This window comes from Lytechinus variegatus, chromosome 1, assembly GCF_018143015.1.
Source record: "Lytechinus variegatus isolate NC3 chromosome 1, Lvar_3.0, whole genome shotgun sequence".
NCBI classification, from domain to species: domain Eukaryota; kingdom Metazoa; phylum Echinodermata; class Echinoidea; order Temnopleuroida; family Toxopneustidae; genus Lytechinus; species Lytechinus variegatus.
The window spans coordinates 80,424,728-80,445,714 of NC_054740.1; the positions used below are offsets into that span (position 1 = coordinate 80,424,728).

General features: G+C 37.8%; 1 protein-coding gene across 1 annotated transcript in view; it reads left to right on the plus strand.

Moving 5' to 3' along the window:
- LOC121424717 overlaps positions 1-14,649 on the plus strand; it is a 35,119-nt gene extending 20,470 nt beyond the window's left edge. Inside the window, 18 exon segments of the mRNA XM_041620470.1 lie at positions 130-584; positions 910-1,038; positions 1,441-1,492; positions 1,852-1,928; positions 2,314-2,437; positions 3,765-3,842; positions 4,296-4,393; positions 5,011-5,161; positions 5,418-5,558; positions 5,949-6,059; positions 6,544-7,437; positions 8,722-9,105; positions 9,107-10,135; positions 10,560-10,760; positions 11,279-11,434; positions 12,955-13,193; positions 13,195-13,249; positions 13,780-14,649. Of these exon segments, the coding sequence (XP_041476404.1) occupies positions 130-584; positions 910-1,038; positions 1,441-1,492; positions 1,852-1,928; positions 2,314-2,437; positions 3,765-3,842; positions 4,296-4,393; positions 5,011-5,161; positions 5,418-5,558; positions 5,949-6,059; positions 6,544-7,437; positions 8,722-9,105; positions 9,107-10,135; positions 10,560-10,760; positions 11,279-11,434; positions 12,955-13,193; positions 13,195-13,249; positions 13,780-14,043 (4,638 nt within the window). The 3' untranslated portion in view covers positions 14,044-14,649.
- Positions 14,650-20,987: the final 6,338 nt, after the last annotated feature.

Below are 20,987 nucleotides of genomic sequence, written 5' to 3' on the forward strand. Positions count from 1 at the left end.
CACATGTTATTACCCGAGGAATTATGATCAGTATTGATTTACAGTGACATATTAAGCAAAAAGCTGACACACAGATAATCAGCATGTTCTCTATTTGAATATGTTTTTTGCACCCAATTTTTCATGTAGATCAAACCTGAAGAATTTGTTGAAAAGGAAGAAGCTGGCTTAATCGTGGAAGAAAGTAAAGACACAGGAGAAGTTACCAAGCCAGAACAGGGGACAGAGGAGGAATCAATGGAAGAAGGAGAACTGGATTCAGATGTTAAGGAGGAGATGACGGAGAAACCTTGGGATGATAGCACAGGGATTGAACAAGGAGAAATCAAAGATGACGGTGACGAGGAAGTTGAAGATAGTAGGGAAGAAAGGTCCAGACACTCCAGGCAAGACAAGGAGAATATACCTTTCGATGACTTCTGGGCCGGGGATGGAAGGAGAGAGGTCAGGGAAAGACCAAAGGAGGAGAGGAGGGAGAGTCGTGAAGAGAGGCAGAGACGTCAGTACCAGGAGTGGGGTATCGTTGAGAGGAGCAAGATGCCTCGCTTTTCAGAGTTGACTGAGAATTACTACCTGACAGAAAGGTATGTATTTCTATCATATATATATTATGATTCCTTGCAATTAAGCCCTTCAGCCAACCAAACAATTTGAAAATGTTGAGTAGTGTTGTGACAAATCTTAACTGAACTCACGATGATTAGTTAATCTATTTTGCCTATTTCACCGTTTACTGATGATCTGTTGACACAAGTGACATTATTGTTCAGTTTTTTCTGCTAGTACAAGACTCTTGGCATGGAAGTAAGGCAAGGTGATATCCCATAATGTCCATTCCTGATATTGTTTACACAAGACCAGGTGATTTTCTTGAGTGAGGTAGAAATGTTATGTATCTCTGTCCTGCAGGCGAAGATCAAAAGCTGGTAAGGAAGCAAGGAGAATGGTATGCTGCTGTACAACATCTAGAGAGGAAAGAAGGCGTGGCATCCAGGCTTGTGGGGAAGATTGTCTCAACAGAGTTCTCATGCTTGAATGGTAAGTCTTTCTCTTGATGATGGCAGAGGTTTATCAGGGATTGCTCTTAGCAGTCTTTTATGTCAGTTTCAATTTTCAAGGACCACTTGTCTAGGCAAGTGACTCCCTTTCATGAAATCCTTAGAGTGTTAAATAACATAGCTTTGGCACAAAAAGTCATTGTCAACATATCCTGCTCCAAAACGTAATCTTTATTGATATTTGTGAATTGTGAAAGATAAACTGTCAAGGTTATTTTGTCTATGTACAGTAAACAGTTTACTTTAAGAACCACAGGATTCCTTGAGAAATTGAGGTGCTGCAAGTATAGATTTTAGTTCCTGTCATTACAGTATACATTTCATCTCTCAATAAAGGCTTGCTAACAAATTCTACATCCATCTGTGTTTTTCTCTTGAACAGTGGGTCACGATGTCCATGTGGAGATTACTGTACCAACAAACGTTTCCAAAAAGTGAGTGCAATCATTATTTCATTTGAATATGTTTATTTTTAGTTAAGGAAGGTCTTGATCTAGTATTGATAACAAAGTACCTCTCCAATAATTGGTAAATCCTAAATAAGCAAACTCTTTGTAAATCTGTATATAGCATGAAATATTTTATCATTATTTCGGTTAATTGTGATAAGACTGCCGGTACACAATCTTAATGTTGTATTCAGAGTCAGGTTCCATATTTTTTGAGCAATTCAGGATTTGAGCCAGTGCAGTTCTATGTGGCTATGGTATGTTGCATTTAAACATTTGTATTTGGTCAATTAGTAATTTACTATTTAGATGATTATATTTTATGATTTGTTTGATTTTTCTAGAGAGAACATGCCAGAGTTGGAGTTTTCTATGCAGAAGGAAAAGGGCATGGTTTGAAAACAAAAGAAGAACTAAAAGAGTGAGCTATTAGTCATTTCTTATCTTTGTTTAACTTTCCTATGATTGAATACATTTTTATGAAGAAAAAGAAATGTGCTTAAGAAAAAGGAATATTAAAATAAGAGTGTGAAATGTCATTTGAAGGTCATTTGAAGTTGTAGCATTATATAGACTGAGTAATTCTGATTTCATATGCTCTTTATCCTCGTTTGTGTTTTGTTTGAATAAATTTAATCAATAGTAACTTTCAGATACATATTGAATTAATGTTTAAATGGTTTCATGTGTTAACGCAATAAGGATTAAATGTTATATTTCAAGAAAGCTTCATTGCAATTTCATATACTCATTGCATGGTATCATGCTCTAAATTTTATGATTTTGGGGTAATATTCTTCCATCAGAAATGAGTTTGTAATGGAATATGTTGGAGAAGTTCTGAACTTCCATGAGTTCAAGCATCGAGCCAAGCAGTACAGCAAAGACAAGAACTTACATTTCTATTTCATGGCGCTCAAGTCAGATGAGGTGAGTGATAATGGTCATTTTAGAAGAGTAATATATCAATGGTTAAGATTGTAACTAGATTCAATCAAAAGGAGGCCATAAGCATGCATTTTCGATTGTATAATCTCCAACTGTTTAATGTGCATGACACTGCAATCAGCTTATATCATAAAGTTATCCTCTAAATTCTTAACCCTAAATAGACTAGGCTATTTTGACGCCTAAGAAGACGGGGGGGGGGGGGGCTGATTCATCCCCCCCTTATGATCTCGGCCGTCGATCGCGTGATCGCGACGAAAATTGGCACACGCGTTACCCATGGCATTATCTACAAAACTATAACATCAAATTCTGCAAAAAATCTCATGTCTCATTAATTATGCTAATTTATGCGTAAAATCATGTTTGCTCTAATTAATAAAATAATGCCCCTGAAATGCTAATTTTTGTTTCACATACTCTAGATAGGCATCTGATCAAATTGATTTTTAAAAAAATTCAAAATCACATTTATTTTCTTATGTATTCTATTGTTTTCTAAATTTCTTATGTATTTCTCTGTTTTTCGACTATTTGTTTTTTTTAATTTTTTCAATGGAAATTGTCAGGGACTTTATTTTGACCATAAAAAAGATGAGATTAATTGATTTTAAGCAGTAAAAGGAAAAATAATGACACATTTATAAATTTTGGCTGAGAACACTATTTGCATTGGATTTGTACACAAATTCACGTTTTTGAGTAATTTGGGGTCTGCATGCACTTACGAAATGTTGTGTAATTTTGGAACCGCGTACCCGGGGTCACAATTTTGGTCTCAAAAGTTGCGCGAGACTTGAAAGTAAAAAGTCAGCAAGCGACGCGGTCAAAAAAATTCGCGCAGCGGATTTATCGTGAAAAAAGTCGAGGGGGGGCTGAATCAGCCCCCCCCCCAGTCTTTTTAGGGTTAACAGAATGGGCCTTGTACAAAGCCGTTGACTTTTCTGAGAATTAAAATATTCAGAAGTAGTAAATTTTGCTGCTATTTTACTTTGAAGGACTTTGTAAATAGGTATTATTCTTACCTTTTAATTCATGACCCACAGCATTTAAAATCTGGTCTTTTTTATGAAACTTAGCTATATCTTGTTTGTAATGAACTGAAATATGTATATTTTTTGGTATTAAATGTATTACATCATATTAATTTCTTGCAAACTGTAACTGGATAGTCCCTATACAAAGCACGTGCAAATAATCTATAGATTGGCGATAAAGGCCAAATTATAATTACAAATTGTACATAGTTTAGGACTTTAGCTGAAGGTTATGTTGTTAATTTTAAAAAATGCATTTCACTTTCTTTTAGATAATTGATGCTACTGAGAAAGGAAATGTATCTCGATTCATGAACCACAGCTGTGATCCGAATTGTGAAACTCAAAAGGTAAATTTTCAAGAAAATTCTGTAGAAAAGTTCATTGTGTGTTCCAATCGGATAAGAATGTGATGATGAATATAGAAATTAACCAGAAATTAGACACTCCATGTGATAACAGTAGCATGGTGATTGAGTAAATACTTTATTACAGGAATGAAGGAGGAATGGCGTATGGGAGATGAACATTTTGCTTGAAGTGCAGTATGTGAATCATGAGACAATATGGAATGTGTCTTGTTTGAAAATACTGAATCAATCAGATGCATGGTTACCTACAAGAGTATTTATTTAAATTTATACACGGTCTTGTTTGTAAGTCTAGCAACAATATACTGGTTTAAATCTTGATTATTGGTAACAAACAGCTAATTTTATGTTGGATTTAATGAAAAAATAGAAGAGATATGACATTTTTTTGTGTACGAGATTCAAACAAAATGCAATTTTCTGTTTTTGCAGTGGACAGTGAACGGTCAGCTTCGAGTAGGATTCTTTACCAAGAGACAGGTCAAACCTGGTGAGGAGCTTACATTTGACTACCAGTTTGAAGTCTATGGGTAAGTGGATCATTCTCACTTGTATCAACCCTGTTGCTAGACCTATGTAAGTTTAGAATTTCGTGGGTAGGATAGCAAGATATTGTTTACTAATACTTATAATAATAATAATTGTATCAATCTTTCTTTACATCAGTTTTACTGTCCTTTGTTTTCAGAAATGGTGAGATTTATTGCACCAATTATATTAATAAACACACATATGACTTGAGTCTTAAAAAAGGGGGGGGGGGGCCAAATATGCATGAAAAAACTCATCACATCGTGATTATTCCATTATGTCACTGCTCGTGTCATGAGATGTTATGGTTATTTGTTATGTTACAAGTTTATTCCTACAACTCTTGACAAATTAGTTGCACATATCCGATTTTATTTGCACTTTTGTTAGATATAAACTGGTTTGAAATATTTTGTCGCCTTGTGACAAGATAAAATACACTGGATGGATGGGGCTGTAAACAATTATTGCTTTTTAGCAAAAAGTGTGACAGCCTGTTATAAAGGAATCACACCTTACTGCATTAAAAAATTCAAAGCTAATCATTTGACAAGGGTTTGGGAGTGAGCTGTGTAGAAGATAAAGAAGCAATTGTCTTTGCTTTATCTTTTCTCAGACAAGAAGCTCAGAAGTGTCTTTGTGGATCTGATAAGTGCAGGGGTGTGATTGGCAAACAGAAGAAACAGAAGGAAGGCAAAGATACAACACCTAGGAGAAGAGGGAGTGTTGGAGAGAAGCGAAGGAAAGAAGCTTTTACAGATATCACTGTAAGTGAACCCTCTGTTTTTATGCAATTCATTCCTTGCGATAAACAGCGGTCTGGTGCATATTGATTAATTGAATTGGACAAAACTTCCTGATTTAGTTCAAATTTATGAAAAAACAAACCCGTAATATATTCCATGCTCTTGAAAAAGACAGAACTCTGACTGTATGATGTAAAGGCCTGATTAAAAACTTAGTTCTGATGTTCTAATCTCAGCATGATACGTTTAATTGTTTCAAATATTTTTACCATTACAGTTGGAAGATGAAATTCAACAGATGGTTGACGAGTTAGATGAATGTGGATTACAGTCCAATGACCACACTATCGCTCTATCAAGGTTCATGGTGAGAGCAGATCAACCAAAACAGAGATTTGCACTTCTTAAATTGCTACAGGTAAGATGTACTTTCATTGTGAGGGAGTGACTTGAATGTTTTTAATGGTGGAAGTTTACAACCATAATATCTTGATTTCTTTCCTCCAAAAAATGTAACACAATAATTATTTGTCAGCAGTAATTCATTGGTTTAGAGTCGCCTTTAAAAACAATTATGAATAGCGCATACATTCTGTCTCAGCAGCATTGTGTCTTCATAGGTATATGTGTTTTAAACAGTATTTTATAATCATTGATGTCTAGATTAACTGTAAAAGGAACTTATTGATTGATGCAAGGTATAATTCGTCATAGAATGTTGATTTCATATTTGTAACAAGTTTTGTGAAACAGGGCATAGACTTTGTTTCATTCTTTATACTGCTCTTTTTTTTTAACATGTATGTAGGAAACGACTGAGCAGACTTACCTGAAATACTTCCTATTCCATCATGGTCTCAGGCTGATCTGGAGCTGGATGGTGGACTTGGGAGACAACCCTGCTGAACTTCAAATGCAGGTGAGAATAAAGCTTAACAACCCTTTTGTTTTTAAAGTACAATGTCAAAGGGATATTTTGATGAAATCGTTATGATGTCATGAGTTTGTCTGCATAACATTTGCAATAAGAATATTGAATTTGAAGCATTTCACTCCAGGAAATATTTCTCAGCATTGTTACATCTTAGCTGAGCAAGGCCTAAATTCTCTGGGCATTCTCACAAGAGAAAGAGATTCTTTGAGGTTAGACAATTGTGCTTGGTATGATTGAAACTATCATTCTATTTTACCGTTGAAACTCCAAAATGCAGTGGTTAAAAATGTGACCCTGCCATATGTCATGACACAATTTGCCATCTCCTGATACTGGAATATTGATATTGTTAATAGGAGATTAAACAATTTCCCTCCTTTTGCAAGACATGTTTTATGATTGACATTGAAATGTGTGCAGTTCAGCGTCAAATTCTCAATTGATAAAATTCTTATTTGCTTCACCACAGATCCTCACTACCTTGGCCAAGCTTCCTATTCCAAACAAGAATGCATTAGAAGACAGCAAGGTTCTTTCTGTTATTGAGAGGTGGGCAAGAGACTTTGCCAAGCAAGGACCAACCCAAGAAATGAGTTCTGTTACCAAGGCTGACAGCGACGTTGACTCATCAAGTGCAAGTGAGACACCCTCGCGCTCTGATACACCAATCTCAGCTGCAATGGCATCAAGCATGAGTACCAATATGGAGATGCTCAAATCAATTGCAGAAGCAACAAGTTCTGAAAGTGATATGGACAGTGAAGCACCTTCGGGACTACCGCTCGCGCTTCGACAAAGGCTTGAAGTAGAGAGTAACGAGTCTCCGACATCTACAGGTAGTGAAGGAGAATCCATGGAGAAGCCAACATCCAGTGCAGAAGATTCCCAGAATGAGCAACAGGGTGACGAGGCACAAGGGCAACCAGACTCTGCCTCTGACGCTGCGACTTCTAGTAGTGCAGTGGCAGAATCGTTAAGCAAGGACAAAATGGTTCTTGAAAGTGCTGTTGTTGATAGCACAGAAGCAGGTCTTCAAGATGTCAACGACAACACTGAAGTAAGGACGCTTAAATCGTTAGCTGCAGATGCAGCAAGACAAGTGCAATCTCAAAACTCTTCGTCTGATGCCGAGACAGGCGCAGCGATCTCACAATCAGAGGATGTCATTATTATAAGTGAATCCTCGGCAGCCAGTACATCTGAATCTGGAAACGGGACTTCAAACGTTGAGCAGCCATCAAGCATGGTTCTAGCTGAGACTGATAATGAGGCAGAAAGCAAAACTGATGAAGATGAACAGGGTGGCAAGTCAGAACTGGCCAACATTATTTCATCTCTCTTGAGCTCATGGAGTGACCTCAAAGTAGGTTTCATTCTATATATTTGTTGTGTAATTTACCACTAGATATCATGTGTATATGAATTGTTTTCATATTTGTAACGAAGTAGCAGTTATCAAAAATACAATCAAGGTCAGATAAGGCCAATATGATTCAGTGAACCCTGTCTATAGTGACCAGCCAAGAGAAGCTTTAAATATGACCCTAAATGTGCCTGCTAGAGAGGTAACTGATAACACGGTTTGACTGTATTTGACCTTGATATCAAAGAACCTCCTAAGATGATATGTTTTTCATGAATTGGGCAATACAAATTGGAGTCCTGGTATGTGTTTCATTAAGATGTTTGTAAGTTACAAATGACTTTACGGAACGACTGGTGACCCTTTAGCTCTTTGATATCCCTGTGTAGTTGACTTACAACCAAAGAGCATGTTCCAGTCATGCGTAAACTCATGGTAACTTTACAAACAGCTTTAAGAAACAACATAGGCTTGAGTCAAGCCTGTCAGCCCACCAGAGCGTGACTGATGCTGCCAGTCACTGTTGCAATTTCCTGTATACCCGCTGGCCTATGAAGTAGAGAAGTACATAAGAAATTCAGTTTCAAAGACTGACAATTAACCACTTCATGAAATAGATTTCCTAAAAGTTTCATGAAATTTGATTTCAACCTACTTCAGACTATATAAGTGCAGGATTTCCCAGTTTTCTTCTTTGAATTTATTTGAGGTGGGCATGTGTGCCTTCCTTGTTTACAAGAAATCTAAAACTGCTACTCACTCCTCACCCAAGGATGACAGTGCATTTCCAGCAGAGCAATTACTAGTTTCAAAGATGTAAAACAATATCATTATAGTGTAACAATATCATGGGCCAATAAATTAAAGTGAGAAAATTGAGAAATCCTGCTCTGAAAAGTTTGTAACTCAGAAAGTTTGAATATGTGGAAGGTAAAATAGTTGTTTATTAACTGGTTAAGTCTTCTTTCATAATGAAATTTCTTCAGGTCTACATAACTGCTGAAGAAACATCATTCAGGCCTCATCCAGTGGCTTTGCATTTGATTTGTATGCTTGATGGAACTTAATGATGAATGTTTGTAATCAAGGGCTAAACTTTGTTACTGGACCCAAATTCAGAGTTAATTTTTTATGAGCAAAAAATATCTATCAAATAAGCCATCATTATATCAAGGTATTTTGTATATGTGTTGATTAGTATTCTGGAAAAAAATGAATTGACTTTTTTTGTGAGATGTTTTAATTTCAAGAACTTAGTTACATTTTCTTATTATATTTGTACAGGAAATATATAGGATACCAAAGAAGGAGAGTGAAAAGGATAGAGACAGGCATCGTGAACATGACAGGGATAGGGATCGCAGATACGACCGTGATAGAGACTATGATAGAGATCGCCATCGAGATCGTGATCATGGAAGAGACAGGGATAGAAGTAGGGACAGAGATGATAGGCATCATAGAGACAGAGGTAGAGATGGTGATCGAGATCGGCATCGAGACAGAGATAGAAAAGATAGGGATAAAAGTGATGATAAATCAAGGAGAAAACGAAGTAGGTCCAACAGTAAAGAGCGGGAGACCAAGTCATCTTGGTCAAAGGACTCTGATGCAAATGCAACACCTCCGAAGCTCAGGAAACCCTGGAAGGATGCTAAAGGAAAAGAACCAAAGGAAGGAAAAGGGAGTGGTCAAAGAGGATGTAAAAATTGATAAGGACAGAGAAACAAAGAAAATGAGTAAAGAGGAGAGAAGACATTTGTTTGAGATGCAGGTGGAAGCGAAGGAAAGGGAAGATGCGGCTCGTAAAGAGCAAGAGGCCCTGATGATGGCTCAGTGGCAGGAGAGTGAGCAACAGAGACAGCAGCAGATGGCTCAGTTCATAGATGTCAATGGTTTTCCTGTGGACCCCAATGCTCCGGGTATGATGGTCAATGAGCATGGGATGCCCATTGAGGTCATACCTGGGCATATGGATGGGATGCCAATGGGGGAACCCTACATGGGACATCCAGACATGCCGCATCCTGACATGCCCTATCATCCGGATCACATCCACCCGGACATGCAAGGACAGTTTCCTGAGATGATGCAGCAACATGAACACTTGGGCATGGAGGAAGGATACCACCATCCTATGCATGAACATCACATGCCGCCACCTCACGAACGACAGCCGATGTATGATGATAGCGGGTTTCCAATACCACCTCAGGAACATGGGCCTCCAGGTATGATGGGTATGCCACAGCAACGCGAGGGGCTACTACCTCATCCTGGTCTGGAGCAGATGCACCCTGGTATGGACTACCAAATGCACCCTGACATGGATCCTAATGTAATGGGACACCCCCACCCTGAGCACCCCAATATGGATCCACACATGATGGGGCAACATTTCCAGCCTAACATGGATGTTCATCTCTTAGGAGGGCAGCCCCATCCGGGTGACCCTAGCATGTACCATTCAGAACCCCAGATGATGCAACCTCCGGAACCCCAAATGATGCAACCTCCGGTGGATGCAGTACCCCCTCAGGAAGTGCATGTGCCACAGGTTGTACCCATTCCTGCTGCAGGACCTGCCCAGGTACCCAGCCAACCAGGCCCACGTGAAGAAGAGCTGATGCCTCCCCCCTCATTGCCTGTCCCAACTCGCAAATCAAAGAAGTCAAAATCACAGAAGAGTGCAGCCAAGGTTTGTTGATTTCCTTTCATCTCCTTCATTAATTTCTTTATCTCTTTGTTAATATTCCAAGTCATTCCAAACAATGAGATGACCGAAGCAGTATATTTAAATCGAATAATTAAATAAACAATAATTTTATTAGAATGAGTTGAAATGAGATTTAGCATTTTCATGTTTTATGTACAATTGTATGTACTGCATAGATATAAATGATATGATATTGTCTCGCATCTCCTTTTTTTTTTGATTAGATATTGAATCAAGAGTTGTTCAACAAAAAACATGTTTCATGTATCACATAAATTTACACGTGAATAACGATCTTACATATTTCTGTGAGGCATCAAGTATGTGTTACCCTCTTAAGTAAATAAAGAAGTTTATTCTGTTTAAATATTTTGTATTGTATCCACACCTTTATATTTTTGTGCAGTCCTCGAAGAAAAGTCCTCCATCTACTACGTACGTGGCCCCAGCTGCACCTGTCAGCAGCGCCAGTCCAGTACTACCCTCACCCTCATCCAGCGTGGCTAGTGTAAACCCACAGAGTTATGCTCCTGCACAGGCTGCCCCAGGTGTTCTCCCAGTGGCCCAAGCACCTCAAGTCTTACAGACACCAGTACTACCTCAAGCAGTAAGTTTTATAGGTTGATTATTCCAGTTTTATGACGTGCTGTGGCAAATGCCATGAAATTGTTATAATGCTTGATTATGTGTCAGTGCTCTGATATAATATATTACACTTGATGATATCCAGTGTTGAGTGCTGACATACTATCTCATGACATTTATTGAATAGAACTTGTGCATTGATATCATCATACTGCCCTCTTGGAGGCTGAAGCCATTGCCTTGCATGCATTGGTGATCTTCAGCTTGTGCATCTGTGACAACTATGCGTTTTTCTATGTTTTCTGAGGGAGGGTGTGATGAAATAATGATGTCACATACGTAAGATTTATCAAAATATAAAAGGTTTTGGGACTTTTCTGAAAATATTGGTAGACATGGTTTGAATTCTTCATTTGAAGTACAAATTTGTGTTGTGCTGATATCCCATGTTTTGACAATTCTGAGCATTCCTTCCCAATTTTTTAACATTTAGAAGTAGAGCTTCATATGATTTACATTACATCTCTCTCTTGATAACAGCCACAGCAAGCTGCCCAGACAACCTTCACCTTTGTCACTCCAGATGGCATGTTGGTGACACAGACCATTGTTCCTCTAGCTGCAACAGAGCAGGGCATCTCACCCCATGTTCAACATCAGCAACAAATGGCTGGAGTGCAACAACAGCAACCACAGGTAGGCACTTTGTATTTCTCTGACCTCATTTCTGGATTATTCACTGGGGGAATGGGTACCTTGAAGTAGTAATTCCTTGAATGCACCAGAAAATGGCAGCTGGAGCTCTCATAACAGGAAGCCTCAGAAATAAAAGATTATTTCTTGATATATGACACTATATCAGTGTGTATCGCACCTCCTTATAAATGGAGAGTGGTCAGAAATCAAGTTTAATCTGATGTATATACCAAGCACAATCAAATTTCAGCATTTCAGTTGTGGCAGTTCATTCCTATATTTTTTCCAGTTGCATAGAGCCTCTTATTTGAATATTTGTTTAAAAAAATGAGAAAAAAATCCATATAACTATGTTAAGGTTGCAATGCTATTTAGTATTTTTGTCTCACCTGCGAAGCAAAGTGAGACTATAGGCGCCGCTTTTCCGACGGCGGCGGCGGCGTCAACATCAAATCTTAACCTGAGGTTAAGTTTTTGAAATGACATCATAACTTAGAAAGTATATGGACCTAGTTAATAAAACTTGGCCATAAGGTTAATCAAGTATTACTGAACATCCTATTAGAGTTTCATGTCACATGACCAAGGTCAAAGGTCATTTAGGGTCAATGAACTTAGACCATGTTGGAGGAATCAACATCGAAATCTTAACCTGAGGTTAAGTTTGTGAAATGTCATCATAACTTAGAAAATATATGGACCTAGTTCATGAAACTTGGACATTAGGTTAATCAAGTATCACTGAACATCCTACATGAGTTTCACGTCACATGACGAAGGTCAAAGGTCATTTAGGGTCAATGAACTTTGGCCGAATTGGGGATATCTGTTGAATTCCCATCATAACTTTGAAAGTTTATGGATCTGATTCATGAAACTTGGACACAATAGTAATCAAGCATCACTGAAAATTTTGCGCAAGTTTCAGGTCTCATGATAAAGGTCAAAGGTCATTTAGGGTCAATGAACTTTTGCCGAATCGGGGGTATCTGTTGAATTACCATCATAACTTTGAAAGTTTATTGGTCTAGTTCATTAAACTTGGACATTAGAGTAATCAAGTATCACTGAACATCCTGTGCGCGTTTCAGGTCACATGACCAAGGTCAAAGGTCAATGAACTTTGGCCAAATTGGGTGTATCTGTTGAATTACCATCATAACTTTGAAAGTTTATGGATGTGATTCATGAAACTTGTACATAAGAGTAATCAAGTATCACTGAACATCCTGTTCGAGTTTCAGGTCACATGATCAAGGTCAAAGGTCATGTAAGGTCAATGAACTTTGGCCATGTTGGGGTTTTTTGTTGAATCACCATCATATCTCTGTAAGTTTATTGGTCTAGTTCATAAAAAGTGGACATAAGAGTAACCATGTATCACTGAACATCTTGTGCGAGTTAGAGTAGTATTCAAAGTCAGCACTGCTGCTATATTGAATCGCGTGATGCAGGTGAGACGGCCAGAGGCATTCCACTTGTTTACCTAAAATTCTTAATTTTCCCTTTATATGAAACAGGTTACAGAGTCAATTCCTTCACCCCCTGCCAAACCAAAGACTGCCAAGCTTCCTCCCAAGTGGAAGACCGCACAGGATGCTGAGGGAAAAACCTATTACTACCACTCAGTTACAAGGCAGACTCAGTGGGAGATGCCGACGTGGGAGGATAATGAAGGTGAAATGTATGATGAGGAGGCTGGTGGTGGATCTAATACGCCAACCTATGATGAGAAGGCTAGACAGAAGACAACTACGGCCTGCTGATACTTCCTCTGAAGCTGCCAAGAGACTCAAGGAGGCTTTCAGGTCAAAGGTGAGCCTCATCACTTGGTTGATATATATCCAAAGGGCCTGTTTCATAAAGTTTCAGAAAATGTCAGTTGTGAGTGCATTCTAGACTGCTCCAGGTTGCTGTTTCATAAAGCAGTTTTGTGATTTACATAAATGACTGATGACCCTTTCTAGTGCTGAATAAGATGCCCCAAATTTTCCCTGTTTTCACATTAGAGTTAACTTTGTAAAATCCTAACCAACTTGGCATATAAATTTGCTTTCAAATTGATTTTTAAAGGAATTGCAATTGTATAAAATGAAATTCCAGCTTTAGCTGATACACATTATTGAGAATTTTATTCAGTAAATGACATTGTTATCAGTCATGCACAAATTTGTAAGTAACTTAGAAACAGCCTTATGAAGTGGGATTGGAGCTTCCATTGGAAGAAGATGGAAGAAATATAAACGAAATAATTATAAAAGTAATGCACATCATCAGCTTTTTGGAATAATTTGACTTCTTGATAATTCTATCCATGTTCCCTTTTTCCAATTTCCCTGTTGTAGATGTCCCACCATGTCGTTGGCTACCTCAATGCATACCGCAAGCCAGACTGTAAGATGGGGCGCATCACTAACACAGAGGACTTCAAGCATCTTGCTCGGAAGCTGACCCATGGCATCATGGCGAAAGAGCTGAAACACTGCCGGAATATCGAGGACCTGGAAGTCAACGAGAATGTCAAACACAAAGCCAAAGAATACATCAAGAAGTATATGGGACGCTATGGGAAGCTCTACAAGAAAGATGCAGCCGAGTTTGATTTATGATGAAATTTACACCTGAAACACGTAGTGTTGGAAGATGCCTTCATCTAATAAGTGATGGTGTAGTGAATGCAGCATGTGGTGGCTGCTTAATACTACTGAGGGTTGTAGGAGTTCTTACTGGTGAAGACCACAGCTGTAATTGTTGTGTACCAGCATGTCACCTTGTCTCTAGACCCTTTCAGTGATGTTTCCAGAGAGGTTCTTAAGTCATTGACCCACCCAATAGCATTTCATGGAAGAATCAGCTGGAACTCTCTTAACAGTGATCCAAACGTGTATAGAACTTGACTCAACTGTGTTTGCTTGTTCTTAGCGGTGTCCTGTCGATAGCTATACATTTAGGAAAAGGATTGAAATAATGAAGATATGAGATGAGAAATAGATGATAAAAGACATACACACACAGTCCAATACACATTTTTTCCTTGTCTAGTGCACTTCCACTGCTGAAGTTTTCATAGGGATCATGCCTGATGTTGCTATTTGAGATCTTGGTTGGTCCAGCTCAGCAAGATCATCCTTTGCGAATCTGCCATGGTTGGCTTTGGTATACCTTTATTGATGCTGCCCTTGTACCTACATCAGTATTATGAATGTGTCCCCCCCCCCAAAAAAAGAACGAAGTATGGAGCCAGAGCATTGCTGATTTGTCTGTTGAAAGTAGATTTGCCCTCATTACCATGATGGGCTACATTTTTAAGTTACTAGGCCGAATTTTAACCAATTTGATCTGGCCTAATCAAGTTGAAAAATTGGCAATGGTAATCTAACATAAGGTATTTTTGAAGCATAGGTATACTATCTTATACAAGTACAGATATTTGAAAAAGAAGCCAAAATTGTATTATTTGTTGGTTGGAAAAGAATATGTGATTTTATTTTAGTTGAATTCTCACTTGCAAGCAGCTGTTGACTTACTGTGCTTCCGGCTGATAAGAAAAAAAAACACATTTCAAAGAAATTCAAGCCCCAGCTATATTTGCACAATTATTAAAATCTCAGGTGAATATATCTAGCCCTGTTGAAGAATAAAATTGTTAGTGTGATTATTCTATTTATGTTTGCATTGACTTGTACTAGATTATTAAAATATCAATTTTGTAATTTTTATGCTTTTCAGAAGTGTTTTGAAGACATTGTGTCTATGAATTTTATTAATTTTCAAAACTGCTTCAAATTGAAATATGAATAATTGAGATTCATTTAACTTAAATTTGTGAGTGCCAAATCAGAATTCTTGGTTATGATACATAATATTTGAAATCTGGTCTTGTGGTCCTAGTGATCATGATCTGATACTGTTTTATTGTCCGATAAAGTATGCTTTTAGATGACATTACATGATTGTCCTCGAAGCAGTTCTTGGTTAAAAAAAAAACACACACACAGATATTGACACAATGAGGTTTCTCATAATCCTTTTCATCAACATAAGTATTTTCAAACATATTGTACAAATTGGTTCAGTTGTCATGCAATATGCCTTTTTAGAGTACTCTTAAATTTCTGACAAAGCAGTTATAGTTGTGTATTCACTTCAATTTTTCAAACTGACTGAAAGCCTTTTTTAGTCAGTTTGCTAAAGTGTTATATTGGAAGTACATTAGAAATATCTTCTTCCTCTGATGTCCTTGCACAGATGCAATGTATATGTGGATATGAACATCGTGAAGACTTCCATTATACCACAAATTCTGAATCGCATTGTGCTTTTATTTTTGCAAGTCCTGAATAAAGTATCTTCCTGTATATAACCATTATTACGAAAATCATGATAATAATAACTGATAAAACAAGTAAAAAGCGAAGAAAATATATATGAATATGATTGAAGTGTTCCAAGTAACGTCCAGTGTAAGATATTAGTGTTCAGGTACTATCTGCTCTTCTCTAAAAGGGGTACTGTTGGAGAGGTAAAAACCCTAGAGCTTGAAATCATGTTTGCAGAAAGGCCGAGTATTGCATGTATTACTCGGTCTATCACTAGTTTCTTGAGATGTTCATTACATCCAAGCTGAAAACCTATTTGATATCACACATTCAGACAGCACACTGTATTAAATGATTCAAAGGGCTTTGATATAAAATACTTTCATGTAATATTACAGTTTATATTTCAGTCCACCTTTGATATGATGGAAAACCTGGCTTTCTTCCAAACCTAACCACACTTAAAGCCTTTTATTCAAATCCTATTACATTGCCCCCTCTTTTCTTGGAGTATTGGTGATTGGAACATCATAAGAATTATTTAAAAATTTAGAATTGATGCTTTGAATATTGTTAAGATGGAGTTTCGACCCATCATCCATGCCCTGTTGATTTATCACCTTGTGTACATGTATTTCTAATAGGAAAGATCTCTAGTGAAATGGTACATCGATATGTTCACTCAGCAAATTTGTGACCTGTGTCACAGTTATGAATTGTTGTGTGAGCAGTGCTGTGTGTGAAATGTACTGAGTGAGAACTAGGATTTTTATTTCCTGCCCAGGTCCCCATTGTTTTGGTCAACTCTGTGATGACTCCTTATGATTAATCCTTTGAATTTGAAAAAAAAAAAAACACAAAACGAACAGTGGACTACATTTGACTTGTGCAAAACTTGTACATATTGACAGCACATTTGCACTGCAGTTCAAGTGTTAACAGAAGCAATATATTATTGCCAATTCTCTGAGTATTTGTTGTCTATATTTGAGATTTAATTGACTGTTTCTGTTGTAAACTACAGTTAAGATGTTTTTATATTGTTTATAATATTGAATATGCAAGAGGAACTGAGATCAGATGAAATTCTCTTGTCATCAAGAAAAAATAAAATGAACTCTATCAAATTGTTAATCTTGTGTGATTTTATTGTTTAATGTGCCAAAGCCAAACATACCCCCTCAGAATATTTGCTGGCTACTATTTTGAAAAATCCTCCCCCTTGTGTTGTGCCCCGCAAAAATATTGACTCATTTGGACACTGGCAGCCGGGGGGGGGTGTTCCAATGCCCCTGTCCCAACGCTTCAGTGCCTTCCGTTTCCCACTGCTTTGAAAATCTGCTATCATTTGGTCTACCATCAGTTTGTCCACTATGGCACTATCCACATGGTCAAATTGCTATTTCATCCACTCACCTTTTGGTCTAATAATCAGTGCCAATAGCCATTTAGTCCATATACCACTTGGTCTAATTGGAATAGTGTTGATTGGGCAAAATGAATGAAAAAGAAAATGGGTATTAACCAACTGGTTATGAGACAAAAACTGTCATAGACGAACTGGTGATTGGACGAAGTGCCATTGGACCTACTGGTTGTTAGACGAAATGATGATGGACAGAATAGCATTAGACTAAATAAAGGTAGATCATGTGATGAGTAGACGAGTTAGCAATAGAAGAATCGACAGTTTACCCCCAATGGTTAGCATAATCTGAATGCTTAAAGCCTATCCTTAGTTATTGTAAATCCCCCAAAAGTGCTTGTCATTATTCCATGTCATTACTAGATGATATTCGTAAATATGCTTCAAAATTGATGTGAAACAAAACTTATATTTTGTTAATTGGACAAATTTTACAGGTGCTGCGTATTTCGTCATGTTTGCATAAAGCACTATGGGCTGAAATTTTCAGGATATAACCTTTGTCAGTCGCTTTCTAATATCCAATTGTTAAATATGTAAAGCAAGTGCCCAAAACTAAACTATTTTAAATAAAAGTGATAACACCGATAAAAGCTGCATGGCAGAAGAATGGTAGTATAGTAGCCCCCTACCTTCGAGGAACGGAGTTGGTGAACATCCTTTCTTTGCATGGGTTCCACAGTTTAAAATGAGTCTTACTTTAGAAAGGTGACATTTTTGGCTTTTATATGAGATCACTCATTAGGGCATGGGAACGATATTTAAAGAGGGGTGCTGATTTTAATCGACCCCCCCCCAAAAAAAAAAAAAATGACGAGGTAAAAGCTCCAATGAACTAGATTTGGATAAACTCAATCTTTACATTTTAACATAGCAACCAGACCTCGTTTCTCGACCTTTTTTTTTATTTGGGGGGGGGGGGCTTGAAATTTTTTTGATGATGGTTTATTCAATACATTGAAAATTCTCCAGTCCCCAGCAGAAGCCCTCCAAAACTTTTAGTCGGAACCACGCCTGCACCTTCCTTCTCTCGGATCCTTTCCTTTTCCCCTTATTTCTTCTCTATTCCCCCTTCTATCTTATTCTCTTTCTTGAAATAATCCAATATCAAGCGAGGAAGAGTAGCGACCGAGGCGAGAAAATTTTCAAATTTGAATATTAAAAAAAAATGATTTTAGAGAACCTGACAACATGAATGGAATACTGCATTAATGAATACATACGCACATATGTTCTACATATATATCTATTTTTTTGCGGTCGATTTTTTAGTATTATTATCCTTTTTTTTCGGGGGGGGCTTCATTCCCCAAAGCCCCCCCCCCAAAAAAAACCCACACCTGATACCAACCTGATTTCAAGGACCTGCACGCTGCTTAATTGTCTAACACCCCAAGCAGCGCAGCACCCCCCCCCCCCCCCAAAAAAAAAAAAAAAAAATCAGCACCCCCGCTTCCCATGCAGGGCCACGGGGAAAGGAAAAGTAAATGAACGAATGAGAATAAGAGGATGGGAAAGATTTGGATCTGAGAGAAGAAAGGAAGGTACAAGCGCGGTTCTAGACTAAAAGCGTTTTTTTTTGGGGGGGGTCATGGGGCTTGGGAAACTTTCGGTGTTGGTTTATTCAATACAATAAAAATTGCCTATTGTAGGTAGCATTAAACTGAAAAAAGCAGCTAGTCTCCCCCGAATGAAAAATATAATATCGGTCCCCAAAGCCACCGCGCCCGGGGAAGGCGGAGGAAAGGAAAAGGATGAGGGGCCAGGGGAGAAGTGAAGGGAGGAAAATGGAGACAGGAAAAGGTAGAGAAACCGGAGAAGGGGAACAATGAAATAATAATAATAATAATGGTATAATAATAATAATAATAATAATGATAATAATAATAATAATACATGAGATTTGTATAGCGCGCTTTCCATCTTGATTAAATGCCCCGGGGACACTTCAGAGCAGAACAACAAAAACTATTAACAGATGATATCTTAACAATAAGTCCATGTCTATCAAAATACACTCTTATACAGGTATGTTTTCGTGTATATATGCATGCCCTTGAATGCAGGGGCGGATCCAGGCGGATTTTCCAAAGGGGGGGGGGGCATTTTCCCGTGAAAAATTTGACGAGCAAAAAAAAAATTTGTATGATAATTGTACTTCTCAGGGGCGTACCCCCCCCCCCCCCTGGATCCGCCAGTGCTTGAATGTATCATGTTAAGGCGGGTCTTTTATTAAAGGTTTATTTTACTTCGATAAGGGCGAGAAGTGGAAGGGAGAGAGGAGTGAAATAAGGAAAAAAAACGAGTTTATATCAACAATGTATTCGCTCCCCGGACTCGCTCCCGGCCCCGACTTTTGCTGTAAAACTGTAACTTCATTATTTTTAGCAGATTTTGTTAAGATATTCAATGTTTTGCTTGTTAAATTTTACTCTATTAATTTAGATATAAGCAGTGGCGTGCCGTTGGTCACATCATTTTTTTTTTGGGGGGGGGACACCAGCAAAAAAATTGAGTCACTCAGTTTCGCGTGCTCAGCTGCCAGGTAAACTGACCTAGTAGAGACATTTTAAGGACATGCAGTGCCATTAAACGGCCTCTCACTGATTAAATAATGTGAGCGCGAAGCGCGAGCTGAATTTTTTTATATTCAGACTTAAAAAGGGACATCATATAAGCATTTTTAAAAATTATTATACGTATACCTGTCTCGCAAAATAAACAATACGAGCACCAAGCACGAGCTGGGATTTTTTTATACATTGACCCCAAAGGGGGCGTTTTAAGGACTATATTTTAGGAATCAATTAAGAGTATACATATCTCACCATATTCATCTGATGCGAGTGCCAAGTGCTTGCTGAGTTTGTTAGTATTACATTTAAACACAAGAAGCACTTGCAGTCATTGTAGTCATGATTAACATACGCATCTCACTAATCATATATTGCGAGCGCGAGCTGAAAATTTATGAAATTCAGACTTGAAGAGGAGCATTTCAAGACTTGTTTGTATGAATTCAGGAAGACCATAATATTTCAATAATCGAGCGCGAAGCGCGAGCTAAAAATTTTGGAAATTCAGACCTGCATGAAGAGGGGCATTAAGGCTTGTTTGTAGGAATTCAAATGATGCGACCGCGAAGCGCGAGCTGAAAATTTTTGATATTCAGTTCAGAAAAGGGACATTTGAAGGACTGACTTTAGGAATTCATATTAGAGCAGACATATCTCACCAATCCACTAATGCGAGCGTAAACACGGAAGGAAATGTTTTGTATTAAGACCTTGAAATGGGGCAGACACAATATGTAGTCATGAAAAAGAAGCATATGAGAACATAAGAACTAATATTTTTCATTACTATTACTTCAAGTTTTTACATCTGACCGGACCGGGACATTCTAAGGACATGATCATCATGTATCATCATATATGAAATTATATCTTATCTATCCTTTCTCTCTTTCTTTCAGCGAGATGAAACTTGTCGATATAATCATATTCTGAAAAAGGAGACAATTGATTTATCAAATTAATATCTTATTTATTAATCTAATGAGCCTGATGAGAGCGAGAAATCTGGTAATATTAACCGCCTGAAAACTGGAATGTTTCAAGCACTTTTGTAACATATGAATAGGATGCATGAGTTAATACATTTTTAGCAATCAATACGAGTGCAAATCGCGATAAGAAATTTTTGATAAACCGAAATACTGGGATACTCATCAATCAAAATGCGAGCGTGCATGCAGCGCGAGATGATAAGTATTGACCATCAGACCTGAATATGGATATTTTGAGAA